Consider the following 24382-nt stretch of genomic DNA (forward strand, 5'->3'; position numbering starts at 1 on the left):
ATTTTAATAAGTTTACACATCAACTTGGAGTTCAGTAATTGCTAACATCCTGATCTGACCATTAATCTGGTACCTTCGGCAGGCAACAGGAGGGTCAATGTGCAGGGTGGAGTGTGTGTTTGTCAGTGTTGCTGTTACAATTGACATTTCTATTGCATGGTGCTTTTCCTGATTGCTGACCTGTCTCAGTGGCTGAAGCAAGCCTTCCCTGATTCTGCATCAGCAGGAGAAACCAGAGTTTACAAAATTATATAAACACTTATTGTGCGCAGTTTTAAAAAAAATTGTTAAGGTTGAAAATGCATACAAAGCCCATAGGCCATTATTGAAAAATTATTATATGCTCTGTACAATCTTAAGCCTTAGACCTGACGCATTTCAACCTTCACTGGATCTTCCTCAGAGGTCTAATTTTGACACACATACATTGATAAAATACAAAATACACAAAGCTGCCAGTAAAATAAATTATAAGAACTTATTTTTAGGGTGACAAAATAAATCGAAATCAATCAGATGGGAAATTTCTATTTAACAAATAGTCGCCTTCTTTCAGACTACCAAGAACATGTGATTTGTGCCCATGAAATCAGTGCATGTACAAAGGCAGGTGTGTCAAAATTAGAATTTGTTCTCTACTTTTCAAGATATGAGGACTTCATGGCAGTATAACAAAAGGGAACGTGTGACTTCAAAGTGAACAAGTAAATCCCGGGGTCTCCCAAAGGGTAGCTTGCCAGCCAAGTAAGGACTGAAAAATTTACTGTAGGCTTTTTATAAACTTTCATAGGGTTTTTCTATGTGGTACTTAGTTAATAGCTTCATTTCTGGTCCTCTTCCTACTTCATGTTTCTAAGAGGGGTGGGTGTAGTTCAGGATTTCCCCAATACGCAGAAGTAGCTGTCATGAAACAAAAGATTGCCAATCCCTGTTTTACTCCAGGCATCTGTATTAAATTTTTGGTTATTCTGAAGTATATATACAGGAGCCCCAAAACTCTTCCAGTCTGTTCAGTAGAAGGATACGATTATTTCAGAACAAATAACTCTACCTGCATTGAGCATTTAACCCACCCCTTTGCTAATCTTACTACTTACTTGTGGAGAACTCCTCAACTGCAACGGAAAAGTGGAAGTTAAGATCCTGTGAGAGAGGGGGAAATCTGGTAGTCCCTCCCAACTGTCTACATTCCCTCCTCGGTGATTGGCTGCCAGTAAGATTTTATCAAACCCTAAAAAATTCATCAGTAAGGATGAATGATGCTTCTTCTCTTAGGCACATGCATGTGAATGGCTGCATGTGAACACCCAAGACTCCAAGAGCAGCTCAGCTCTACCTTTCACCCAGCGCAGCTGTTTGAGGCACATCTTGAAATCGTAAGCTGTTTCTAGTAGACGCATAACCAAAATTAGCAACAGTCTCTGTGAAGAACACTCTACAAGGCCAAAAGGAACACAGGCACCTCCAACAATGGGTGTCTTTGGGGCTCAGGAGACGATTTTGTGCCTGAGAAGTAGGGATTTTTTACTTTCACCAGTGAATCATGGAGAAGAATGAACGGCGGACCGGCTTCTGATCGGAATGGTTAGGAGACTCGGACGAGCAGGCAGAGGGCAAAAATGTAGCCGATTGCAAGGCAAGTCAAAGGGCGCCAAGGGCACCTGCATGCACCGCCGGAGGCGGGCGAGGGGGGGAGGGTAGCACCGAGGCTGCAAGTTCTGGGGGCTTTTGGAGGCGGCATGCCGAGCAGCCAGAAAGGGTCCGCTTTCACAGGGCCTCGATGAGGCGGATCCGTGCGGTTCTTAACCCTATAGGCAGGGTCGTGTGATTAGCTGGGACCCTTTTTAAAAGGAAGCGCGCCAGGTGAGCGACCCTGCCTCGTTTGGGCCCCACTGGCCTACCCGCGCAGCGCTCCACGTTTCCCTGGGACAGTGTGAAGGACGCGGCTGTTGCTGTGACATTCTCCTCCCGCTCTCCGAGTCCACCAGAGTTCTCTCCCGCCCTCCCCCCCGGGAGTTTACGGCCGTGGGCATGCCCCTCCACAACAGCCCTGGTTAGGCTCGGGCTAGGATCTGGAGAGCTACTCTCGCCCTAATTTATCTCGCCGGGTTGCTAGGAGGGGGGATGGGAAGGCGAGATAAACACTCCACCGGGTCCCGACTCCAAACAACATTGTCCTACATTGTAGGGCTGTTGTAAGCCAATCAATATCCCCCTCCCCGGGCAATTTGAGAAGAACAAGTAGGATCTGAATTCGTAGGGGAACTTTTTACAAAACCACAGCCACCCCATCTTCAGCACCCAAAAACTGTGCTTTTGCTTGCTCGCTTTACTTAAGCATGCCTAGGCTCTGGCTACACCAGGCTCAACATGCCTCCTCCAGGCCCCCGTCCTAAGCGAGAGAAAAACATTTCCCAAACATACCAGGAAGTTCCGCCTCCCGACCATGGATCTGTCCGGTCAAGCCTGTTGCGCCCTTAAATCGGCCGGTATCTCCTTCTCTATGGAACAGCCAGTACAGACAGGCCGGAAGTCTCTTGCTCTTGCGGTGTTCCCGGAAATGGCTTCTGTTCCTTTCCTGCCCTTCTAGGGCTTGTCTGGCCTCCGCGGAGGAATCCCCGGTAGGGCTGAAGGGAGCGAGTTCGAGGCTGGGGCGCTGTGGGGACAGGCGGCTTCCCCGAGAGAAGTTCATGTTTTTCTCTCAGTCGGGCAGGGAGAAGCAGAACCGCCGCCATCCTCCTTCCCGCGCCCCCCAGTCAGCGAAGTCTTGACGACCTTTCAATTGACAAGCGATTTCCCCTCTGTGCTTCAGCCTGACTTTTGGCGGGATCGAGACTGAGAGACGAGCCCGAGGCTCGCAGGGACTTGTGTGTCAGAGGTGGGGCACGAATTTCGGTTTTCTGTCTTACGGAACTTAAAGAGACTTCTGGATACACAAGCGACTTCAGGGCAAAATGGCAGCACTTGCTCAACTTAGTTCCTATAGAGTCCTCCATGGAGGCTGGGGGAAAGTGTGGGTGGAGGGGAGCATCCCACTGACCCTTGAGTAGCACTAGTTTATACTGAAGAAGGTGGAGCATGTTACCCCTGGACAGAACTGGAGAAAAGCAGGGGCAAGGGAGGTGCTGCTTTCTCCCCTTGCCAGTGTCTGCCTGCCTCATGATTTGAGAGCTGTGCGTGACGAAAGGTGGTGTACTGAATCGTAGGGTAAGTTGAGCTATATGGCTGGGTGACTATGAAACAGTTGGTTTCGTCACTCGGCTATGCAAAGTTCTTTAGAAAAGTTACTCTGTTATCATGCATGAATTATAGTTAACTGTTAAGGACCCCTGAAATTTTCATGTAAGTTAACATCTATTATGTGCTTTATAGGACTCTGCTTCAAGATGATTGCAGTGCAGGATATGCGGCATTCCCAGCTATGTGATAGAAGGCATTTCTGTTAGGGATAGGGAAGGTTTTTGTACTGCAGTTCTCTCCGTGAAGTTTCTTTGTTATTTCTTTACTTTGATCTATAATAGGTGTATGTACATCTACAATAGGTGTATGTATTTTCCCCCTGGCTATCTAGACGCTTGAATGGTTATAGGAAATGTTGAAGAAACACGAGCTTTAGGCTCAGTTTGACCAAAGTTATCTGTTTTAAGCAGCATTATTCACTTACCCAAATATCAGAGTCCACCAATTCTTTTGAGTCCACCAGTCCTTTATATTCTTTAACATACTAACAGTTTATAATTTGATACAGTCATATATGCTTACATGATGCAACACATTACCAGCAGCCCAGATGAAGGGTCGTTTTCTTCAAATACCTCCAAACCCAACTTTACTGTGACTGCCAAATGGCGGTACTTGATTCATTATCCCATGTCCTCTTTTACTGTCCAAAACATGAAGCAGCAAGAGATACATTTTTGAGAAAATGGGGGTGATTTTGAAATATTCATCCTTCCCTGACAATCTATGGCTGAAATTGTTTTTGAGTTGTTTATGTCAAGTTTGTGTTGTTGACATAGCAAATTTCTGTTTTCCTGTCATTTTATATTTGTAAATAGATAGATGTATGGATTATGGGCTATTAAATATTAATAAATTTGAATTTGCAATATATTCTGAGATTCTCTGTCTTCTGGAAATGTTCAGACAGACACATGACTTCAGTATAAACCATATCTATTCTTTCTACAGACTGACCCTTATGCCTGACCACACTGATGTCAGCCTCCCCCCAGAGGACCGTGTCAGGGGCCTTATTCAGATGGGGAGTTGTGTGGAGGTGAATGAAGATGTCCCACCAAGGAGGTACTACCGTTCTGGAATTGAAATGATCCGAATGGCAACTATCTATTCTGAGGAAGGCAACATCGAAAGTGCCTTTATATTATACAACAAATACATCACGTAAGAAATTTGTACTATTTGGTGGTATTGTAGAGGCTGATATTCTGATAAATCAGTCAGTTGTTTTGCATTGTAAACCAGCTGGGTCACCTGGGTTTGTACTCTCAACTACTTATTTGTTGTGTGATGCAAGTGCCCCAGATCCTTGTCTTCTACCTTACTTCCAGGTTCTTAATATTAAGAGGAAGGTAGTTATTACTTCTTCTGGTTAAAGCAAATAGAATCCTTGTACTGTCTTTGAGGGTTTTTCAAACAAGCAATCAGAGCAGTAGACAGCCCTAAAAGCCTTTATTTGAAAACAAGAACAACATGTTGGAACTGCATATAATGGATGGGAGACACAGTAGCTTTGCTGGGGGTGATAGTTTGTTTTCCATTGAGTTAGGAATGATGTAAATCAGTGCTGCAGCAGGGCTGTGCTCATTCTGTAAAGAACTAAATAAAGGCAAAACAATAGTATTTTACTGATTTTACAAACTTAGCACTTGTGCATTTGCATAGCATTTTCAGGGAACTGCAGTAGTTAGAGCAAGCATTCTCAACCAGGGTTTCATGAAATTTTGATGTTTCTTGACTGCTTTGGAAAGGTTTTCCAAATGGGTGGGAGTTGATTTTTTAAAATATTTTAAACATTTGTTAAACATTTATTGAGTCATGTTGACCCACCCACCCACCCTCCTAAAACAGACAGTGAAGGGCCTGGGGGGTGATAAGGGGAGGGGCCCAAGGTGAGCATGTACACAGCCATTCTTCCCAACCATATTCTGCATGATTACACCATTTCTAGGGTTTCTCAGAGCCTGAAGAATGCTTCAGGAGTTTCTCACTGTAAAAAAGTTGAGAAAGTCTGGGTTAGAGTGTTATACAACAAGGACCGTTTATGCACTGGAGTTTTCATGCCGGGCTGCAGGCTGGAGTTTTAGTTGTGGCAGGTTGCCCCACCTCTTCCTGCACCCACATGGGGGAGCATTTCGCCTGGTACACCTCATCCACCCCTGATTTGTGTTCCTGCATGGGAGCTGGGGCAGTGAAGTTCCCAGTGTGTAAACGGTCCAGGTGACCCAGGTTCAAATCCCTGCTTGCCTGTCAAACTTGGTGATGCTGGACCAGTCATTCCCTCTTAGCTTAATAGCTCACAGGGTTCTTGTGATAATAAAATGGATCTGGGGAAGATCTTGTATGCTGCCTTGAATTTCTTGGAAGAAAGGGCAGGGGGGGATAAAGTACACAAAATGAACAGTTCAGCCTTCAGAACTGTTTTCAGAAAATTAAAAAATTCACAATATGACACAGCCATGGTGGGGGAAGTGAAGGCTCTCACACCACTGGTGATTTCACAGGCATGATCAGAAGGATGCTGTGACAGTTTGTACAACCACCCTTTTACATAGTATGGATTAATTAGTAACAAAATACAAGAGATTTTTCTAAAACTATTGTTATACATTTTGTAAAGCATGTTGGTTCCCCTTAAGAAGTACAACTCAGGTTAACTTGAACCTAGTTAAAGTGGTATAAAAATCTAGTTTTGATATTTATTTGTATATAACTAAATTGCCATCAATTCATAGCTAACTTATGGTGACCAGAGCTGACCCTACTTAGTTTCTGAGATCTGAAAAGATCAGGCTACTCTGCATACTGGAAAACACTTCCTTGATTTGCTTTAAAATACTCTTTAATTAATGTTGAATTACTTGGTAGAAAATGAAAGCCTATTTCTCCCATCCGCTCCTTTCAGTCTAAATTGTCAGTTCTACCGAGGATCCTCCGTTTTTCTGTTCTTACTCTGTTACGTTCACTACATTTTTTCCTGATTAGCATTGCATTCAGCCTCCCTTAACCCCTAGTGCTTCCTCATCTTTTATGGGCATTACTGGGAGAAAAAACAGGCCAAAGCGACCTGGTAAGTCTAAAACGGTGGAATCTTTCCAGCAGTGTTCCCTGATGGCAGCCGTTTAAGCCTCTTTTAACTAAACAAATGTCCCAGCTACGGTTCTGCTATCATGATAATACATGCACAATGCAGGGGTGAAATCTCTAGATGGCATATTGTACAGAAGATGTTTCTGTTCTTCTGAGCTTTGTGTGTACCCTGACAATGCGGGAGTTGTAACATCCTAAATCTGGGTTGGCCAATTTATTTGCTATTCTCAATCAGCCAAATGAACCCTCTGAGATGCTGAGGCTTTATTAGTAAAGTTGGCATCACTACAATAGAAACTGAATGTGCTGGGGTGAACTAAGTTCAATTCTGGTAGTGCTGAGAAGTGAATTTGCTTTCTGAAAGGTCCCTTTCTCAGATCAGCATACTCATTCTTTTAGTTTTTCGGTATGTACAAAAGGTAGCAATACAATAAAACATGTGCAGAAGTACATGGTAAGGCATTTTTCCCACCATGATTTATCCAAAATTTGCTAGACTCTCTAGGTCCCTAATAATGAAAGTTTAATGGAAGTTTTGCCTAAAACTCCAACTGAATGAAAACGACAAAAATTGCTGTATGTGTTTCACTTTTGTATTGACGTTTAGAGATCGCCCACCTAATTTATAGATTACCCTTAGTAGTGCAGCAGCTTCTGTTATTCCCAAACTATTTTCTGAGCCCCCAAAGTGGTGGCTTACAGCCCGCCCTGTGCAGAGTTATTCCATGCTAAGCCTACTGAGATAAATGTTTTTAGGCTATCCCCAGTTAACCCTGATTTCGTCAGATCTCAGAAGCTAAGCAATTCTGGTTCATATTCAGAAGGGAGACAACCAAGGAAGTCCTGAGTCTCTATTCAGAGGAAGAGAATGGCAAGCTACTTTTGAATGTATCTTGCCTTGAAAACCTTATGGGTTGCCATAAGTCAGCTGCACCTTGATGGCAAAACAAAGAGGCTGCAGTACATCTGCATGGAATTTCACTGTTTGCGCAATTAATATTGTTTGCAGGAGGTGAACAGTTTTTATATATCCTCTGACGTTACTCTGAGGTCTGCTTTGTGCACTGTTTTCCTTTTCACATATAATTTAAATATTCTGAGTGAATGCTTCATAAAGAAGCATTGTGTATAAACTTTCAGGTCATGGCTAAAACCAGCACCCATTCTATGACACTGGAAGTGAATTTATTCCAGCAGAGGGATATCATCCAATTGGCTTAGTGAGATACAGATGCTTGTTGGATTTTTTGACATAGATATAATTTTACAACAAGGGACCAAAGTCCTTGTGACTACAGGAATGGATTCCTTCTACTTTGTAAAGTAGTAATGGATGTCAAAATGTTGCTGTGGTTGTGTTGCACTTTCCTAAAATGGGCCTTTTCATTGTCCATGTTCCATTTGGAGTCAGGTGAAGAAAAGAAAAATACTTAGTTTATACCAAGGAACAGGATTGAATCCTGAAAATCTGCATTCAAAACTGAAATTCTTGGGGATTATGTGCAAATCTTGAACATAATTGTTCCTTTCCTGCTGCCATATGTCTCTCTCTTTCTCTCTTCTCAGGCTTTTCATAGAGAAACTCCCAAAACATCGTGATTACAAAACTGCTGTCATCCCTGAGAAAAAAGACACAGTGAAAGTAGGTGACAACTCTTTGGGAGCGGGCAAGTCCGGCCATCTGTGTTTTCCTTCCCTCTCCCTCACTTTTACTTGTGCAATCTTTTCCTCTCAAATCTTGTAATTACAATAGATGATGGAGACTAAGCAGCTCATCTCCTGTCTCTGAGAAATGAATATATGAATTTGTCTTATTTCCTCAGAGGTGTCCATCAGAGGTATTTTCTATTGCATTTGTAGCAGATCTTTGTGGTTTAGGGTCTTTCCCAATAATGAAATTTGCTGCCTACAAAGCCACCTAAAGAGGAGACATGAGGTCTGGAGACTCCAACTCAGATCCTTCTGACTCACTCCCTACTGTGCTAAGAAGGCTGGGTCCTCTGCATAGCTTCTGTTCATTGTTCTAGGTTTGTGTAAGAGAACATCTGGGTGGATTGTAGCCTATGTCGTGCCTGTTGTCTCTGACAATGTTTTTAGAAGCTATTCTGGTTTTGTTAATTTTTGAATTTTAAAAATGCATATCCTACCCCTCAGTCACTTGACTCTTTAAGACATCCTGTTGTTGATCCCATGTTATGTTCTGAATCTGCTGGACTAGCACCTTTTTCTTGTCTTTTCTCCACTCAGAAACTCAAAGAAATTGCATTTCCTAGAGCTGAGGAGCTGAAGAAAGAGCTTTTAGAAAAATATAACAAACAATATGCAGAATACAATGTGCAGAAGGTGAGTAATGCTTAGGCTTTGTATTTGAGGTATCCATCTGAAGGATGTTGCTTGTTAGCAGAAAAGAATCCTTGCTTAGAATATTTATCCTTATCAGTGAGCCAGCTTTCACATGTGCACCACCCCTAATCATAAGTATGAAATTATCCATATTATTAGTCTTTATATGAAAGAGAGTGAGAGGGTGACCTTATCTTACCTGTTCAGGTCTAGCAAAAGTGCAGTTTATTAAGCAGGGGTTTGAAAGTGTTCAAGCAGCCAGTAATCCAAAAGTACTCAAAAAGGGGAGCAGTGAAGATGTGTAAGATATGTCATACTGAATGCTTCTCTGCTCAAGAGGTAGTACTGGGCAAAACTTGAATTGTAGCCAGATTGCCCAAGAGGCATGAGTCAAAGAAAATTATTTTCCTTCCAGGCTTGGAAAAAGGGGAGAGGGCAAGATGGACTAGACATTTCTGTTCCTTTATCGGCCAAAAAAAGAATGAATAGGGGGTGATACTAGGTCCTTGGGAATATTTTCAAGTAAGGAAAGAGGTTGAAAATCTCCAGGTGGGAAGTGATGAAGTCCTTGGATTGGGGGATTGTCAGAAAATTCAAACAACCCAAATTAGATCAATCTGAAGAACCTTGTAGTGAGAAATGTTAATTAGTGTACAGTTCTTTTCCTGGCAGAGCACTAACAGAACCGGATCCTTTTGAAGCAAATAGGTGGGCAGCTCTGATCAATATGATATGAAAGCCCTGGGGCTAGGCACGGCTTGAATTCCCTTGGGAGCTGCTATTATCCTCATTGAGTGCGATGAGATCAGACACAGTCATGCTCACTGCTGTATGTCTTATCTTTATTGTAGTCACAGGCTGAAACTACTAACTGGACTGCTTCCAAAAAAATTGTTGCTCTGGTTTTGTGTCTAAAGTAGAGCAAGTTTTGGCGGGATATCCACAGTACATCATCCCAGATTATCCACTTCCTGTGCTTTCTCCCATTATTGCTCTGATCTTTCCCAAACCTGATATGGTGCCGTTTTTACGGAATGTTTGCAGGTTCTCCTCACATTAGCACTAAGTCCCTTGCCCCAGCCCCTCTCTCACTGCCATTTTTCATCCTCTAGTGGAAGTTTTTTTTTTCAATTGTATTTGCTACAAATCATAACAAACAATAGCAGTAAAGAAATCCCTCTGGTAGCATGGGAATCTGGGGCCAGAAAAATGTGCAGGAGAATTACTGTGTGGATGCTCTGCATGCAAAGCTGTATGCTGAACCACAGTCTCTCTGCAGAGCCTTGAATCTAGGTTTTGCAGTTTGTCACCTTGTTATTTTCAACATGTTCCATTACAGAAAAAGCAGGAGGAGGAGTTTGCACGTAGCTTGGCTCTGCAGCAGCAGCTGGAAGAGGAGAGGCATAGGGTGGCCCTGATGAAGCAGCAACAGGCAGAACAAGAACAGTTTCATGCCTTCGAGGAGATGATCCGGCGCCAAGAGCTGGAGAAAGAGCGCCTTAAAATCCTGCAGCAGTTTGGAAAACCAGAGCTGGCCCCAGGCTCCACGGAGGGCCCCTTGATTCCTGGTGTGGTCACGCCTCCAACTGATGCAAAGACTCCTTGCCATCCTGCACAGCCTTCAAGCCCCGGTGGAGGAGCTGTGGTGCCAAAGCCCCCCATTGTGGACAGGTCTCTGAAACCTGGAGCTTTAGGGAGCCCAGAAAGCCGTTAGTATATTTTGGAATTATCTTGATATACTCCTGTTTCCCTTTTTGCTGTCAAATTTTGAAATAGACTTACCAGAACACCCCAACCCCTCAAAATCCTCCTCATTATAGCAGAAAATATTCTGAAATTAATTCTCAGCTTTGGAACCCTTACAAATCTAGGAGGTTGTCAGCAGAAGACACTGCAATATGCTGTATATCCCTCATCACTCTGCTGGTTTCCTGCCCCTTTAATGCCTTTTAACTTAAAACAGAGGTATTTATTTGGAGCTAAAATGATGCATAATAATGATTGAATTGGAGCCCATTGCCTTGGCTTCCTTGCCCAGGTACTGTATTTGAACAGCTTGCTTAACTGGCTTGCCAATTTTCCATACTTTTGTTGCTATAACTCTCTTGCACTCTATCTACTTTGAACATATGATGTTACTTAACCTGCTATAGTATCACTCTTCTGTTCTCTTATTTAACCTGAACATACAAAATGTTTCTAGCCTTTCCTCATAGGACTTCATTTCCTGAACCATCATTCTCCTTATTGCCCTGTTTTAATATGTTTGATTTTTCCAACATCTTTTTGAAAGTCTGGCACCCAGAGCTGAACTCAGTGCTGCATTTGCAGTCTAATTATTGCAGAATAGACAGGAATTATTCCTTCTTATGACTAGTATACTTAACTTCCCCAAATTGCATTTGCCGTAAGCACAGCTGTTCACACTCAGACTGCAATTCACTACATTTCAGAAATATGTTTACTCGCACTATTATCCACACAGGTATCTCTCATCCTGTACTTATGTCTTGATTGTTTTCCACACACACACACACACACACAAACACACCTAGTAACAGAACCTTATTTATCTTTATCAGATTTCATCTTTATTAGTTACACTCTAATTTTCCAGTCAAAGTCTTGTTGAACTACATCTTCATCTTACAAGGCAATGGTTCCAAGCTGACGGTCAGGACTCTCGCAGGTGGATCACAAGGTTAGGAAGGAGGAGGTAGAAATAGGATGAGCTTATGAAGGCTCAGCATTAAATTTAGTTGTTTAACCAACTACCAGTCTACTTCATACTGTTTTATAACTTTTCTGTAAATTATGAGTCCTCTTTTGTAAAGGAAGAAACCACATTTGCCTCATGTCTGGTCTGCTGACACCTCCCCCATTCTCCAAGTATTCTCAGAGGTCACAGACAAAGGTTCTGAAAGAACATCAGCAAGTTCCTTTAATACTCTAGAATGTATTTCATCTGATCCTGGAGACTTACTTAAGGTAGCTAGACATCCTCTGTCTTTTTGTCTGTCTTGACAGATCTTTTCCACTCACCAGTTTTATGACTTTTGTCCAGTTGAACATAAAAGAAGACAGAAACCAAAATAGAAATTAAGCAGTCTTCTCCATGAATGGACTTAGTGTTTCTGTCTTCCCCTTCTTCCTCTTAACTTTAAACTTAAAAAAAATCAATTTGTTCTAAACATTCCTTGTTAACCCCAACTCATTCTGCATGTTAGTCTTCCTGACACAGTCCATGCACGTTTGAGCTACTTGTTTGTGCTCACCCTTGGTAGCGTGTCCCTCCTTCTTGTCTTGCATATTTCTTTAGTCTAAGTTCCTCAGTAAGCTCTTTATACAACCATAGTGGGTTAGTATCGTTATTGTCCACACTTCTTTTGTAATGGGATTATTGGTGATTTTTCTTCTTCCAATACCTAGAACTGTTTGTCCTTTGAGTGTAAATATCAAAGCAACCTTCTCTGGTTTCTAGTTCTTAGACATAATCTGTGTCTCTACCACTTCAGGCTGGAGGTAGGACCCCACTTGGCTGAATAATTCTCCATGTGAAAAAAATCTTCATGTAGTAAACTATCTGATCAGAAAGAAGAAGCTGCTAGTGTTCTATTTGAATGTAGTGGAATTTTGGGGTAAATGTTAGTCCTGTGAGCCTCCACAGATCCGGTTTATATAAACCCACGCTTACTACCTCACCATTTGTTTGAGAAATAAGCCTGATGCATACATGTAACATTGCTCATTAAAACCTCCTATTTCTGCAGATGCAACAATAGAAGGACTTCGCCACATTATTGTTCCCAGGGAGCTCTGCCACAAGTTTCTCCAGCTCGCAGATGCAAACACTGTAAGGGGTGTGGAAACCTGTGGGATCCTTTGTGGGAAGCTGGTAAGATATCTTCCTGAATAATTGCATTTCAGTGTCTGGTCTCCTGGCCTTTTGGCTTTAACTCTTCTGCACTGGCAGTCTGACCACTTGGAAATGCCTACAGTCTTTTATATGTCACTTTCTGCTTATTGCGTGGGAAGTGATTCTATAATTCCAAGCTGTTTTCCAGATATTCCTCGAAGCAGCATTTTTTCCAGTAATGCCACTTGGGAAGAAAGTTGCAGTTTGGATTGAAAGTGTCAAGAAAATAGTATGAGCAAAACTACAACTTTACACAAAGTTGTGAAGCTTTCCCCAGAAAAACTGGGGACCGAATGGAGCTCCATTCTGTCCGCTGGAATGTAGATAGCAGAGTTGAACGTCTAAGTGGGAAGAAAGGAAAGTAGGTAGGAGAAGGCTAGAGGAAGCAGGTGAGGGATTTAAAGAAGTGATGGACGGAAGAAACTGCATCCTTAAGAAATGCACAAGCGGAGGAGGCAGAAAGTAAAAAGAAACTGGGGCTGGGGGAGATCTTCATATAGGCTGGATGGTGGGTAGGAAGGGCCTTATCATGATCGTAGGAGAGGTAAAAGAGTCCTCTGGAAACTGGGGAATGGTTGGCTAGAGTTGCAGTTTGGCAAACATGAAAGGCTGAATTGCACTATCCTCGCAAAAAATGTTACTGTGCATAATGCGTTAGAAGTTGGAAACTTGATACATAATCAGTGAGTGTTATTTGAAGAGCCATTAGTGAATGAGAGGGTTCAGAGTCATCCAGGTTGCTTGGGGTTTATACCAAAGAGTGACTTGTTTTCCTATGTAAGGATTGATGGTGCCTTACTCTGTGCCATTGTGTCTTTTCTCCCAGATGAGGAATGAATTCACGATAACCCACGTCATTATCCCCAAGCAGCATGGGGGCCCTGACTACTGTAACACTGAGAATGAAGAAGAGCTCTTCCTGATCCAGGATCAGTTTGGCCTTATCACCTTGGGATGGATCCATGTAAGTCCTATTCATAAGGTCCTTCAGGTGAAGAAATAAATTCTGCTTAAGGCACAAATTTTACAAAGTGCCCCGCTGCGAGCTGTGGGGCAGGATATAAATTTAGAGGTTCCCAGAAGGTCCCAAGGCTGTTTTGGGTATGAAACCTTACCTGCTCTTCTTGTGTTGCATTTGTTGATTTCTGTGAGGCTTGTGCAGAATACCTTCCTGGTGACCTACACCTACAGTAGTATACGAGGCTGCCTTGTTGAGCCTGTCTAAAGATTCAGAATGTTTCAGGCTGCCTCTAATGCTTATGACACCCATCCTCAAACCATTGGATCAGGCATAAGGCACGATCAGTGGGAGTGCTGTTAAGCAGTTTCTATTTACATCCATGGCCCACATGCAGGACAGCTTCCTCATGGATTATGTTGAGTGAGAGTGTTTATGGGGGGTGTCATTTAGACTATTCCCAGGCACCCAAATATTTATTTATGCAATTTATTTATTTATTTTATTTTTAAATTTATACCCCGCCTCTCACAACAATGTCGCCTCGAGGAGGCTTACAGAATAAAAGCATTAAAAAGTGTATCCCATAAAATCCCATTAAAACAACAACATTGATCAAGCTATAGTTTGCCAAGATGGATGTAACGTCAAACTATAATAAATTTTGCACGAGGAATTTGCCCCTAGACAGCCTCTCGTTGCTGGTGGGTTTTAATGCTGCTTCCCGATGATGTTGGCAGCAACCGCATCTGTTCTTTTTTAAGGTCTTCTGAAAATTTGGAGTAAATTTGAAGTCATCGGTATGCAAATGACAACCAGCTCTACTTTTCTTTTTTCTGAGATAGGGGATGTTCTGAACCGATGCCAGGTGGGGGTAGAGTGGATAAGGGCAGTAAAGTAAATCTCAGTCTAGATAAGGCTTAAGGTCTTGGGCAATGGCACAGCCCTGTTGGACCAGACCAGTCATTCATCTAGTTGAGCTTCCTGTTTCACACAGTAGCCAACCAGTTATCCTGGAGGGCCAGACCAGTTCAGAACAGGACATAGAGGCCAAGGCCCTTCCCTGCTGCTGACTCATAGCTCTGGTATTCATAGGTTTACTGCTTTTGTATATGGAAGCACCTTTCAATCTCCATGACTGGTGAAGCTATTCGGGGCCTGGAGAGTTGGCCTGTTCTGCATGAGGTTTTCTGTTTGGTACCTTTTTATTACATTACACACAATATCTTGGCCTGCATTGGACCTTAGGAAGTACATTTTAAAAATATATCCTCAGTGACTCAAAATCTGTGTATGCCTTTCTTGGTGCCTAGTTTAACTCTGTCCTCTCCTTATTTAGACTCATCCCACCCAAACAGCTTTCCTGTCTAGTGTGGATCTTCATACCCACTGCTCTTATCAAATGATGCTGCCAGAGTCCATAGCTATCGTTTGTTCTCCAAAATACCAAGAGTAAGTTTTTGGTTCTTCTGCACTGCTAAATCTAAACACATATGTTCAGTTTGTCCTGCCCATATTTCACTGGCAAGTGCATGAGAAAGAGATGGAATATAAAAATGAGGGGAGAAAAATAATCTTAGATGAAGATGCACTCCCAATGTGCAGTTATCATTTCAGCTACAGCAAGCTAATATAATTTGTGGTATTAAAGCCGATCTAATGTACTGGTGTATAAACTTTCATGAGCCAGGGACTACTGAATCAGATGTATTCTGTGGGGAGGGATACAAAGAAGAGAACTACAGGGTTGTAACGGGAGGCTAGATATTCCAGTTGCCCAGGATGTAAGTATGTTACTTCCTTCTCCAATGTGCAGCCTGATGCAAGATCCCAGAAATGAATGGCGCTAAGCAGTCCTTCAGGCAGTGACATTCTGCAGTAGGATTTGCACTAAGCATTTCAAAAGCTACAGTATCCACCTAGAGAAGAGACAAGTTGACAAGGCTCGACAGGTATCGAAGAGTCATGTTGTTCAGGTCCCACACAAAAAGACGGACCATTACTGATAGATGAATTTATTATGGTACTAGACCAGTAGTCAAATTACAAAATACATAAAAACAACTGGCATTCACAAGATAAAAGAATCATTGATTGACCATTACTGATTGTCATTTACAACACCTTGCTAAAACCTCTCCACCGTATAATTAAGAATCTATAACATCTCTTGAAACATAATTTTTCCTGGCAGTCCTGGAGTGCTGACAGCTCCCCAGGCTTAAGCAATTACCAGCAACAAGGAAGCACTCAGTGAAACTAGCCCTGCCATAAAATCCAATATCAGCTTTGTCCCCAGATCCCTGCAAACATCTCGTCACAGGACTGAGAATCAGTGCCACCATCAGGTGTCATTCACCTGCACATTCATTGTTGTGAGTCAGCAGTACCCTTCTGCCATTTACGTTGGCCAAACTGGACACTTCCTGCAAGAGAATTAAATGGACACAAATCAGGCATTTAAAACTGAACAATTCACAGACCAGTAGACAAGTGTTCCAGCCTCTATAGTAAAGGTTATACAACTTGAGCAGAAGAATTTCAGAGAAAAACTCCAGTATTGCTAACTTGGAATTGATATGCAGATTTGATAACATCAGGCTTGGACTCCATTGGGACTTGAGGTAGCTAGTTCACTGCAAAAACTGTTTTCCTTTACAGGATAATCCATCCAGACTGGATTACTGTTTTGAGTGGATGATGCTTTCAAAATGTAACAAGCTTCTGTCTCAGTAGTCTGACCCTCACTTTTCTGGTATTTGTAGTTTAGGAGATCTCTTTCTCACTCTCTCTTTCACTGGAAAGAGTCAGTTTCGTGTAGTGCAGGGGTAGTCAACCTGTGGTTCTCCAGATGTCCATGGACTACAATTCCCATGAGCCCCTGCCAGCAAATGGGAATTGTAGTCCATGGACATCTGGAGGACCACAGGTTGACTACCCCTGGTGTAGTGGTTAAGAGTGGCAGTTTCTAATATGGTGAGCCAGGTTTGATTCCCCGCCCCCCCACATGCATCCAGCTGGGTGACCTTGGGCTCATCACAGCCCTGATAGAGCAGTGAGCCAGTAATAGCAGGACTCTCTCAGCCTCGCCTACCTCACAGGGTGTCTGTTGTGGGAAGAAGAAAGGGGAGGCAAAGTGTGTTCTGGCTCCTGAAAGGTTATGCTAGAAGAAATTCATTTGTCTTTTAGATACTACAGGATTTATTTTAAAATGAAGAGGAATTCATATTCAAAGTGTAGAGAACCAAAGTTCCAATATATTTGTAGATTATGTAGAATTCTTACCAGCTTCTGTTTAATCGATGTCAGATTGGCTGGCCATTTAAACTACTTGGGGCTCTGTAGCAAAGTACCTCAGAATTGGACCAACTGAAGCCATCTGGGATTTGAAGGAAGTTGAACTGTTTTGTTTACTTTCCCCCTCCAGGACGGGATTCTTTAAATTAACAGACCATGGCATGGAAGAGATCTCTTCCTGTAGACAAAAAGGATTCCATCCCCACAGCAAAGATCCACCTCTCTTTACTGTAAGTATCAAGAGACAAAACCTTGAGCGCCACTGATTGTTATTGCCTGTTCTTGCTGCTTTTTCTGCCTTGTTCGGGAATGGCATCCCCATTGTACAATGGAAAGGCCAAAGAAGGAACTTGTAATGTTTTCTGTTCTGCTTCTCACTGAATACCCCTTGCCTTTATCACCACTACTTAGGATTCTCCACCCTCCCTTCCTTCTTGTGAAATGTTAGGAACTACATCTAGAAATCTTTTTCACAACTACCAGGGAGATAGTAGTAATACAAGTGCTGTTTCTCCTGGAGTATTTTCCTCTCCTTCGGGTGACCACTTTCTTATTTAAGGAATTGGGGAAACAGACTGGCTGTTTTGAAGAGTTTCCAGCTGACCACTGGAATCCTACCATGGGAAGAATGTCTAAAGATGCAGATGATGCCACAGGATTTGCTGCTCTTAGCTCATCTTAGCAAAGTGGCGGTGATAAATCTTCATCTTTCTTTGGGATTATTTGGCAATCACTATAGCTAGTATAGTTGGTGGGTTCTGGAAGTGAGTGGCTACTGTTATGGATGCCGTAGGCCTGGGTGCAGAGGCTGTTGGCCCCAGTAGGCCCAGGGGAAGAGGAGGCCAGTGGGTGCTGCGGGCCTGGGTGTGATATTGGCGAAAGCTCGCAGCCACTGTGAATCTGGGCACAGCTGCAGACTTCAGCAGCAGGATCCCAAGGTAGGTGGTAGGGGTTGAGCCTCACCTGGCTCAGTGATGAGAAGGGAAATTAGGTTCCCCTCCACAAATCTCAAAGGCCCCCATGTACCATTTAATGCTAAGTATTGCTGTTCTGATTGTTTTTTCTTTAGCTTTTATGTAATGTTATATATGCATTGGCCATGTCAATCATATCTTTCTCTGCCTTTCAGACCTGCAACCACGTGACTGTCATGGAGCGGGAAGTGACAGTGCTGGACCTTCGATAAAGCACACACCTCTTGCCTTTGTCATCAGCTCACTCTCCCTCTCCCAGTTAATTTATGGAAGATTGTCCTCCAGTAACTTATGGACCCCTCTATGCAGTGATTCCCAGTACTAATAATACCAGCTGTTTAATGTCAGAAATTTTGCAGTTTCCTTGCTCTCTCACTGTTGTTAAATGTTGAGAAAGGAGGGGAGCAACGAATTCCGAATCATTTCGTAAACTGAACTAACGCTAAACTTGATTTAACCACTGTCTGGTTGCTTACTGATCAGGCATCCACTCCAGCATATTGCAAGGCGAGAGGGCGGAACCTAGCAAACAAATTAAATAATACTTAGAGGCTCTTTGCAAGGCTCTGGCATTGAATTCCTTCTGTTAGTCTTCCTTCCTCTAGATGCCTCCAGTCAAGCTGCACACTCAGCCCTCCCCCATATGCATTAATGGAAGTCTTTGGGCTTCCCCAATGATGACAGTGTTGATCCTGGGATATGAGTGACCCAGGATCACATGTGTCCTCTGCCATGCACCTCATGGGGGCACTGTGGACTGCTTGTTCTCTCAGTCGCACCTGCCAACAAAAGGAGACAGGGTGGACAATGTATGCCACCTTGAACTCCTGTGAGGAAAGGTGGAATAAAATGTACTAGGGAAGACAAGCATGGAGTTCACGTCCTTGACAGGGCCATGCCAAGAACTCAGCCTCCCATGTTTACAGTGGAAAGAGACAGTTCTGTGTGGGAAAGATACGGTTGTTTGTATAGCATCCTCCCATTTTTAAAAGTTACAGGTGCTTTTCCAGATTTTTCAGGGAGGAGGCGAGGTACATCTGAAAAGAAAAATAATCAATGGAGAGGTGGCCCGAGATTCTCCCACCGGTTTGTTGCCGTTACAACAGAATGACCTGAGATGGTTCCTGTTCTGAGTTTCCCCTCAGCATTCTGTCTGCTGCTGTTGCCTAGATGGGTTTACTCCTGTGTGCATCCTTGGATTTGGTACTTGGCAGGTGCTCCTCTTCATGGGTATTTAGTCCCCTTGACCATAGGTAGCTTCTGCAAAGCAAGGGTGTGCAGCTATATGGCTGTCTCTTGATATTACCAGACGCCTGAAGGTAGTCACCCTCCCTGGCTCCTTTATTTATAACTGTATTGTTGCTAAAAGAGGACATCACTGTACTAGGATTCTTTCTCACACAATCCAGAGCAGGGGTGGGCAAACTGTGGCCCTCCAGATGTCCATGGACTACTATTCCCATGAGCCCCTGCCAGCATTCGCTGGCAGGGGCTCATGGGAATTGTAGTCCATGGACATCTGGAGAGCCACAGTTTGCCTACCCCTGTTCCAGAGCATCTCAGATATGCCACCGTGTTTCAGATCTTCGGTCTGTATCCTGTGACGTACAAATGCACTAATGTCTCTAGTTCTTTCCCACCTTCTCCCTAATAGTTATCTGAGAGCTCCAAAATTAGATGGTGGCACTTACAGGTCCTTTGCACTTTAGATTTGTTTGGTTTTTTTTTTTAATCCATTGTGATGTTCTGCTGACGAGAAGAGAAACTTCCGTGCCAAAGAACTGAACGCGTGAAGCTGCCTTACACTGAATAAAACCATTGGTCCCTCGAGGTCTGGGTCGTCTATTAAGACTGGGAGCGACACTCCAGGGTTCAGAGGGAGGCCTTTCACATGCCACGGGCTGAGCCTGGTCACTTCTGAAGGAAGAGCATATTCTGTACCACTGGGTGCCACAGTCATTTCTCATTTTGAAAGATATAAGTTAAAAGGCAGTCTCTTTTTTTTTTTTATGTAAATACTCTTTTCCTTTCAGTTAAGGCAAATTACAGCATTGCAGGCACCTTCAGCCTCCTGGTCTGGTTGCACTACACCGAGTGCTGGAAAGCCGTTGCACCATCAAAATAAAACACTTGTAATAATTTAATAGGTTGGTGGAGGGGTTGTTGTCCCCCACCTCCACCACGATGCAGGTTTTCCTAAGTACTAGACATAAGAGAAAGCCTGGAGTCTAGAGCATCTTAAAATGAGCCACTAGCCCAGGTGAGGGTTACCTGCCACTGTGGCTGTGGAGCTATTAATGTGTGAGCAGACTTGTGAGATAGATATGGGAGTTTAGGATGTTTTGTTTTAGATACAGGTTGGGACCTTTTTGTCAAGAGATTTCCAAATTGTTCTAGGGAATCTTGGGTCCTCTTAGAAGTTTATTAGTTTATCAAGGTATAAGGGCAGTCATGGTGACAAAGCTTCCTGGACAACTCTTTGGCCAGGCACACATACTGAGCTTTCCGTAAAACATAGCCAGGGAAGAGGATTATGGGTAATGTGGCAGGAAAGGTGAGTTTAAAAGATAATTGGTTCAACTCGGGCTAGCCCAATATCAAATCTCAGAAGTTAGCAGGGTCAGCCCTGGTCAGTATTTGGTTGGGAGACCACCAGGGTTGCTACCCAGTGGCAGTCAGCTCTGAATATCTCCTGGCTTGCAAACCCCACAAGGGTGCTGTAAATTTGTGACGACTTGACAGCAAAAAAGGAGAGGCCACCGTTAGTTCAAATCAGTTCAAGTGAGAGTCCAGCCTGATGTGTGCTGTTCTGGTTCATTTCCTAATACATGCCTCGGAGTTCTGCACAGTTCTTCAGCCATTAATTAATGTGGAAAGTGTTTTATAAATATAGGTAAAATTCAAAATTTGCACTTGGGGTAAGAAAGAGGGCTGGAAGGCTCAGGCAGCAGCATCTTCTAGTGCCAAGAAGCAGTTTTGTGACTACTGTCTTTTGGGGTGAGATTCCAGAGAGCCCCAGCCCCAGAAAGCTGCTGTAGTGGGAGATGTTTGAGATTCCTCGAAGGATCCTCCCACCTTGGCTTGCTGTGTAACAGTGGGCTGAATTCCATTCCAGCAGAGGAAGGGATAGCAATGGAGCAGGGAGCTGGATTGGCTGCCTGGGTCAGATGCTTCCTTATTAGGCTGTCCAGCAGCAGCCTGGGGATACAGGAAGACTTTTTCAGGGTTTGGTGCTTTGAATGGAAAGGCTGGATTTGTAAACCAAATAGAAAAGTTGAATGGCAGTGCTTGAATTTCTGTTAAGGATTCCCTTTTGCTCTGGACAACAGGCGCCCCATTCCTTCCCATGGTCGCTCCAAATCCTACAACTGCAGATGTTATCATGGGCGGGATAGTCATCTGAGATTCCTCGCACCCTTTACTAGCTAGCCGACTTCACCCACAAAGATGACAGGACATGACTAAATGGTGATCCCTGGCCGCCAGTAAAGGAAAGGTAGGGAACGTCCCCATTTTCTTCCACTGGCTACTGCCATTGTGATTAAGTCCCGGGATGAGAGTTGGCTTGTGTGAATCCAGGCTTCTGCTTCACCATAAATGCAGCAGGCACCGTGGGAAGTCACCCTGGTCACCCTTGGCTCTCCATCTGTAACTGCAAAGCATTAATTTCTCCCTTGCCTATCGTCAGTATGGCTTACTGGCTGCAAAGATACAGCTCCCTGTTTAAATGAAACTTGGTTGTACCTGAAACATTTCCTGTTCACTATTCTGTCTGGTTGGATGCCCCCTTGGGATGGTTCTGCATCTTACAGATGCCATGCCACACACGTGTGAGTAAGCCCTGCATGGAAACTGTGCTGGTGTGCAAGCTCAGGGGTGTATGTGGAGTCCAGTGCTCAGTTCATAGCCCTTGAGATGGTGTGTTTGGCTATACAGATCACATCTTCTCCCCCCCCCCCCACACACACACTGAGAGAAAAGCAGTTTTCAGCTTTCCTACATACAATGCGCAGCTGCCCCTTCTGTTTAAAGTGCCTTTCATCCACCTCCATAGTCATATATGGCAACTCTCTCCCCTGATGACCTCACCCCTGGATGGTGTTCAGCTTGCAGTCTGGTATCAGGAAAACTGGGCTGTGGTTGTTCAAACAACCTTTAATGATTGGCTGTTCTGCAACTCCAGCCAAGGGGAAGGCAGTGCTCAGGAGACTCTTGTTGGACTGACCTCTCAGCTACATGGAGAGATGGGAATCATTTCTTTCTTCTATGTATTTAGGGTGCATGAGATAAAACAGAGCAGTGGAGCAAAGCCCACCAAGATCTCATCTGCACAAAGGAGCAAACAATAATGTATCTTAGTTTTGCTGTCTGGGATACATTGCCAGGCTACTATTTCTCAGTGACAGTGTGTCTCTGGAAAAATCGCAATCCCTGTTTTGCCTTGTGAGAGATTTGGGGTGTACCCGTTTAAACAGTATATACAGAAGTATATTTTTCTAACCGGGATGTGTACTTACTACTGTAATGGAGGCTGTTGTTAATGTTTTAGGCGTCTAGAGGCTGGTAGGTGGATTCATGCACTCATCTTGTCTCTAATCCACATTAAAAGCCTGTGTTCAAACTCTTATGGCTCAAGTTAGATGTGATGTTTTAAATGGGACTGGTCAGAGTTTTTCTCATCCGACTTATTCCCTGCAATCAGAGAGCAGCTGTGGGGAACTAATTTCCACAATGCCACTGGTATTGGATCAAGAGTGGGAGTGCTACGTGGTGGGAGAATGGGCTTCCGCCTCCTCCCCTTGTGCTGTATTCCTGACTCAAAATGTCCCCGGGGGTGATATTTGCCCCATGTGGAGGGCTATTATTGTAAATCATCCCAAGCCCCCAAGCAGACTCAACAGTATAGAAATTGAATATTTTTAAAAAATTTTGTTTAAGGTGGAGGCAGCACACAGCTTCCCGTTTCATGCACTTGCTGAGGTTCACCTTGGATTGTTGATAACACAAGACCATTTTGTCTAGGCTTTATTTAACCAAAAGAACATTGTGCTATTAAATCAGTGCCAGACAGGCTGGAGAAGAAATTCAGCCTTCCTCCAGAATATTTTTGTAAGCACTATTTGGGTAGTCTGAGAGTCTGGTGCTGTATGCAGCCAGAGTGGCAATCTGAAGCTGTGTTCTAGATTCCGTTATTCTACCTCTAGAACACAACTCCAGATCACCATTTTGGCTGCAAACAGCACAGACTCTCAGACTACCTATATTGCTTATGATGTTTGCAAAAATATTCTTTTGGACAAAGGCTGAATTGCGTGTTTGGGGGTGGGTGGGTACTTTGGTCACAGTTTGGCTGACTGCACACCTGCATGTTAATTTCCTATTAATTTGTAAGCAGCATCCCAGTTCTGTATCTAAATTAGGGCAACCAGACAATTAAATTAAAACCCAATTCTCAAGACTCTGCCATGGTTGATCAGCCACTGCTTCAGCCTCTCTCTTTCCTTGTTGCTCGCTCATTGGAGTATCTGTCTTGCTGCTGTGTAATTCATTTCCCTTAAAAAGGCAGCTGGGGGTTTCTCAGCATCTGGTTGGATCTTCTGAGGCATCTGCTCTTTGTCAGTAGTCTAAGGACTCTTGTAATCACAGCTGCTGTGGAGTATGCAATGACAGCACAAAGGGAATTGAGACCTAGACTAGGCTGTGCACCCGGTGGCCGGACCACAAACCAAAGCGAGGTGACCGCCAGAGGCAGCAGATCAAGGCATTATAAGAAATGGCAGAATGGGAGAAGAGTTCTGCTGCTACTCCCATGTAATACAACCCATTGTACAATTATCTTATGCAGGTCCCATTGAAACAGGCTTCCAAGTAGCATAGTAACTCATTTCAGCAAATGTTCCTTTGAGGCTTGTACAGGAGAATTACTCAAGCACGACTCCAAGCTGATTGGTAGATGAGTAGGATGTCATGTGGATTTTCTGACTTTGACATTGTAAGGTATTCCTAGTGCAAATTTAGGTCCAAGTGGAGGATATTCTGGCAGGAAGTTAATTCACAAAAAGCAGAGATCTGCACATTTACTGATGTAACTTTTTCAAAAATTTCAAAATTCACTTCTGGATATTGCTGGGGGAAAGGTAGGGCCAGTCCAGATCAATCATGAGTGTTGCAAAGGGAAAATTTAAAGCTCCCAAAATCAAAGTGGAAATCAAATTTAGTGTAGATAGCAGGAATTTATTTGAGCTGGCAATGGGTATAAAGCCCTGTGCAGACTACACCCTAGTCATCCATGCTTCTACACAGGGCTGCCCTTGAAGCTAATCTGGATACTCCAACAGGTCCAGAATGCAGCAGCATGAGGTTTACCAAGGTGGAGAACTTATATTACACCAATGTTCTATCAGCTGCATTGGCTCCAGATTAGAGATCAAATTAAATTCAAGGTTTGGATTCTAACTTTCAAAGCCCTAAATGAACTGGTATCCCTGTATTTACAGGACCACCTTTTCCGCTATGACTCCAAAGACCATTAAGATCAAGCAAACAACATTTGCTCAGGATCCC

General features: G+C 43.5%; 1 protein-coding gene across 3 annotated transcripts; it reads left to right on the top strand.

Moving 5' to 3' along the window:
* The first annotated feature begins 1292 nt into the window (after positions 1–1292).
* On the top strand, positions 1293–22445 carry STAMBP (STAM binding protein). 3 transcript variants are annotated; one of them, XM_077304925.1, is made up of 10 exons: positions 1293–1636; positions 4192–4404; positions 7897–7972; positions 8578–8673; positions 10013–10382; positions 12444–12568; positions 13416–13553; positions 14887–14999; positions 16975–17074; positions 17974–19648. In XM_077304925.1, the coding sequence occupies exons 2-10, from the start codon at positions 4202–4204 to the stop codon at positions 18028–18030; spliced, it is 1278 nt and encodes a 425-aa protein (XP_077161040.1). In that variant the 5' UTR covers positions 1293–1636; positions 4192–4201; the 3' UTR covers positions 18031–19648. The 3 variants fall into 3 exon arrangements, with proteins under 3 accessions (XP_077161040.1, XP_077161039.1, XP_077161042.1); XM_077304924.1 differs by lacking the exon at positions 1293–1636 and adding an exon at positions 2540–2878 and having other exon boundaries at positions 17974–22445; XM_077304927.1 differs by lacking the exon at positions 1293–1636 and adding an exon at positions 2904–3207.
* The last annotated feature ends 1937 nt before the right edge of the window (positions 22446–24382 follow it).

The sequence above is a fragment of the Paroedura picta genome, chromosome 12 (genome assembly GCF_049243985.1).
Source record: "Paroedura picta isolate Pp20150507F chromosome 12, Ppicta_v3.0, whole genome shotgun sequence".
In the NCBI taxonomy this organism is placed as follows: domain Eukaryota; kingdom Metazoa; phylum Chordata; class Lepidosauria; order Squamata; family Gekkonidae; genus Paroedura; species Paroedura picta.

What these genes read in the sequence shown, in the direction of transcription:
- STAMBP (XM_077304925.1), top strand. Translation starts at nt 4,202, where the DNA reads ATGCCTGACCACACTGATGTCAGCCTCCCCCCAGAGGACCGTGTCAGG. An exon ending in CAGAATACAATGTGCAGAAG is followed by an intron (nt 8,674 to 10,012) that starts GTGAGTAATGCT and finishes GTTCCATTACAG; the next exon opens with AAAAAGCAGGAGGAGGAGTT. An exon ending in GGATCCTTTGTGGGAAGCTG is followed by an intron (nt 12,569 to 13,415) that starts GTAAGATATCTT and finishes CTTTTCTCCCAG; the next exon opens with ATGAGGAATGAATTCACGAT.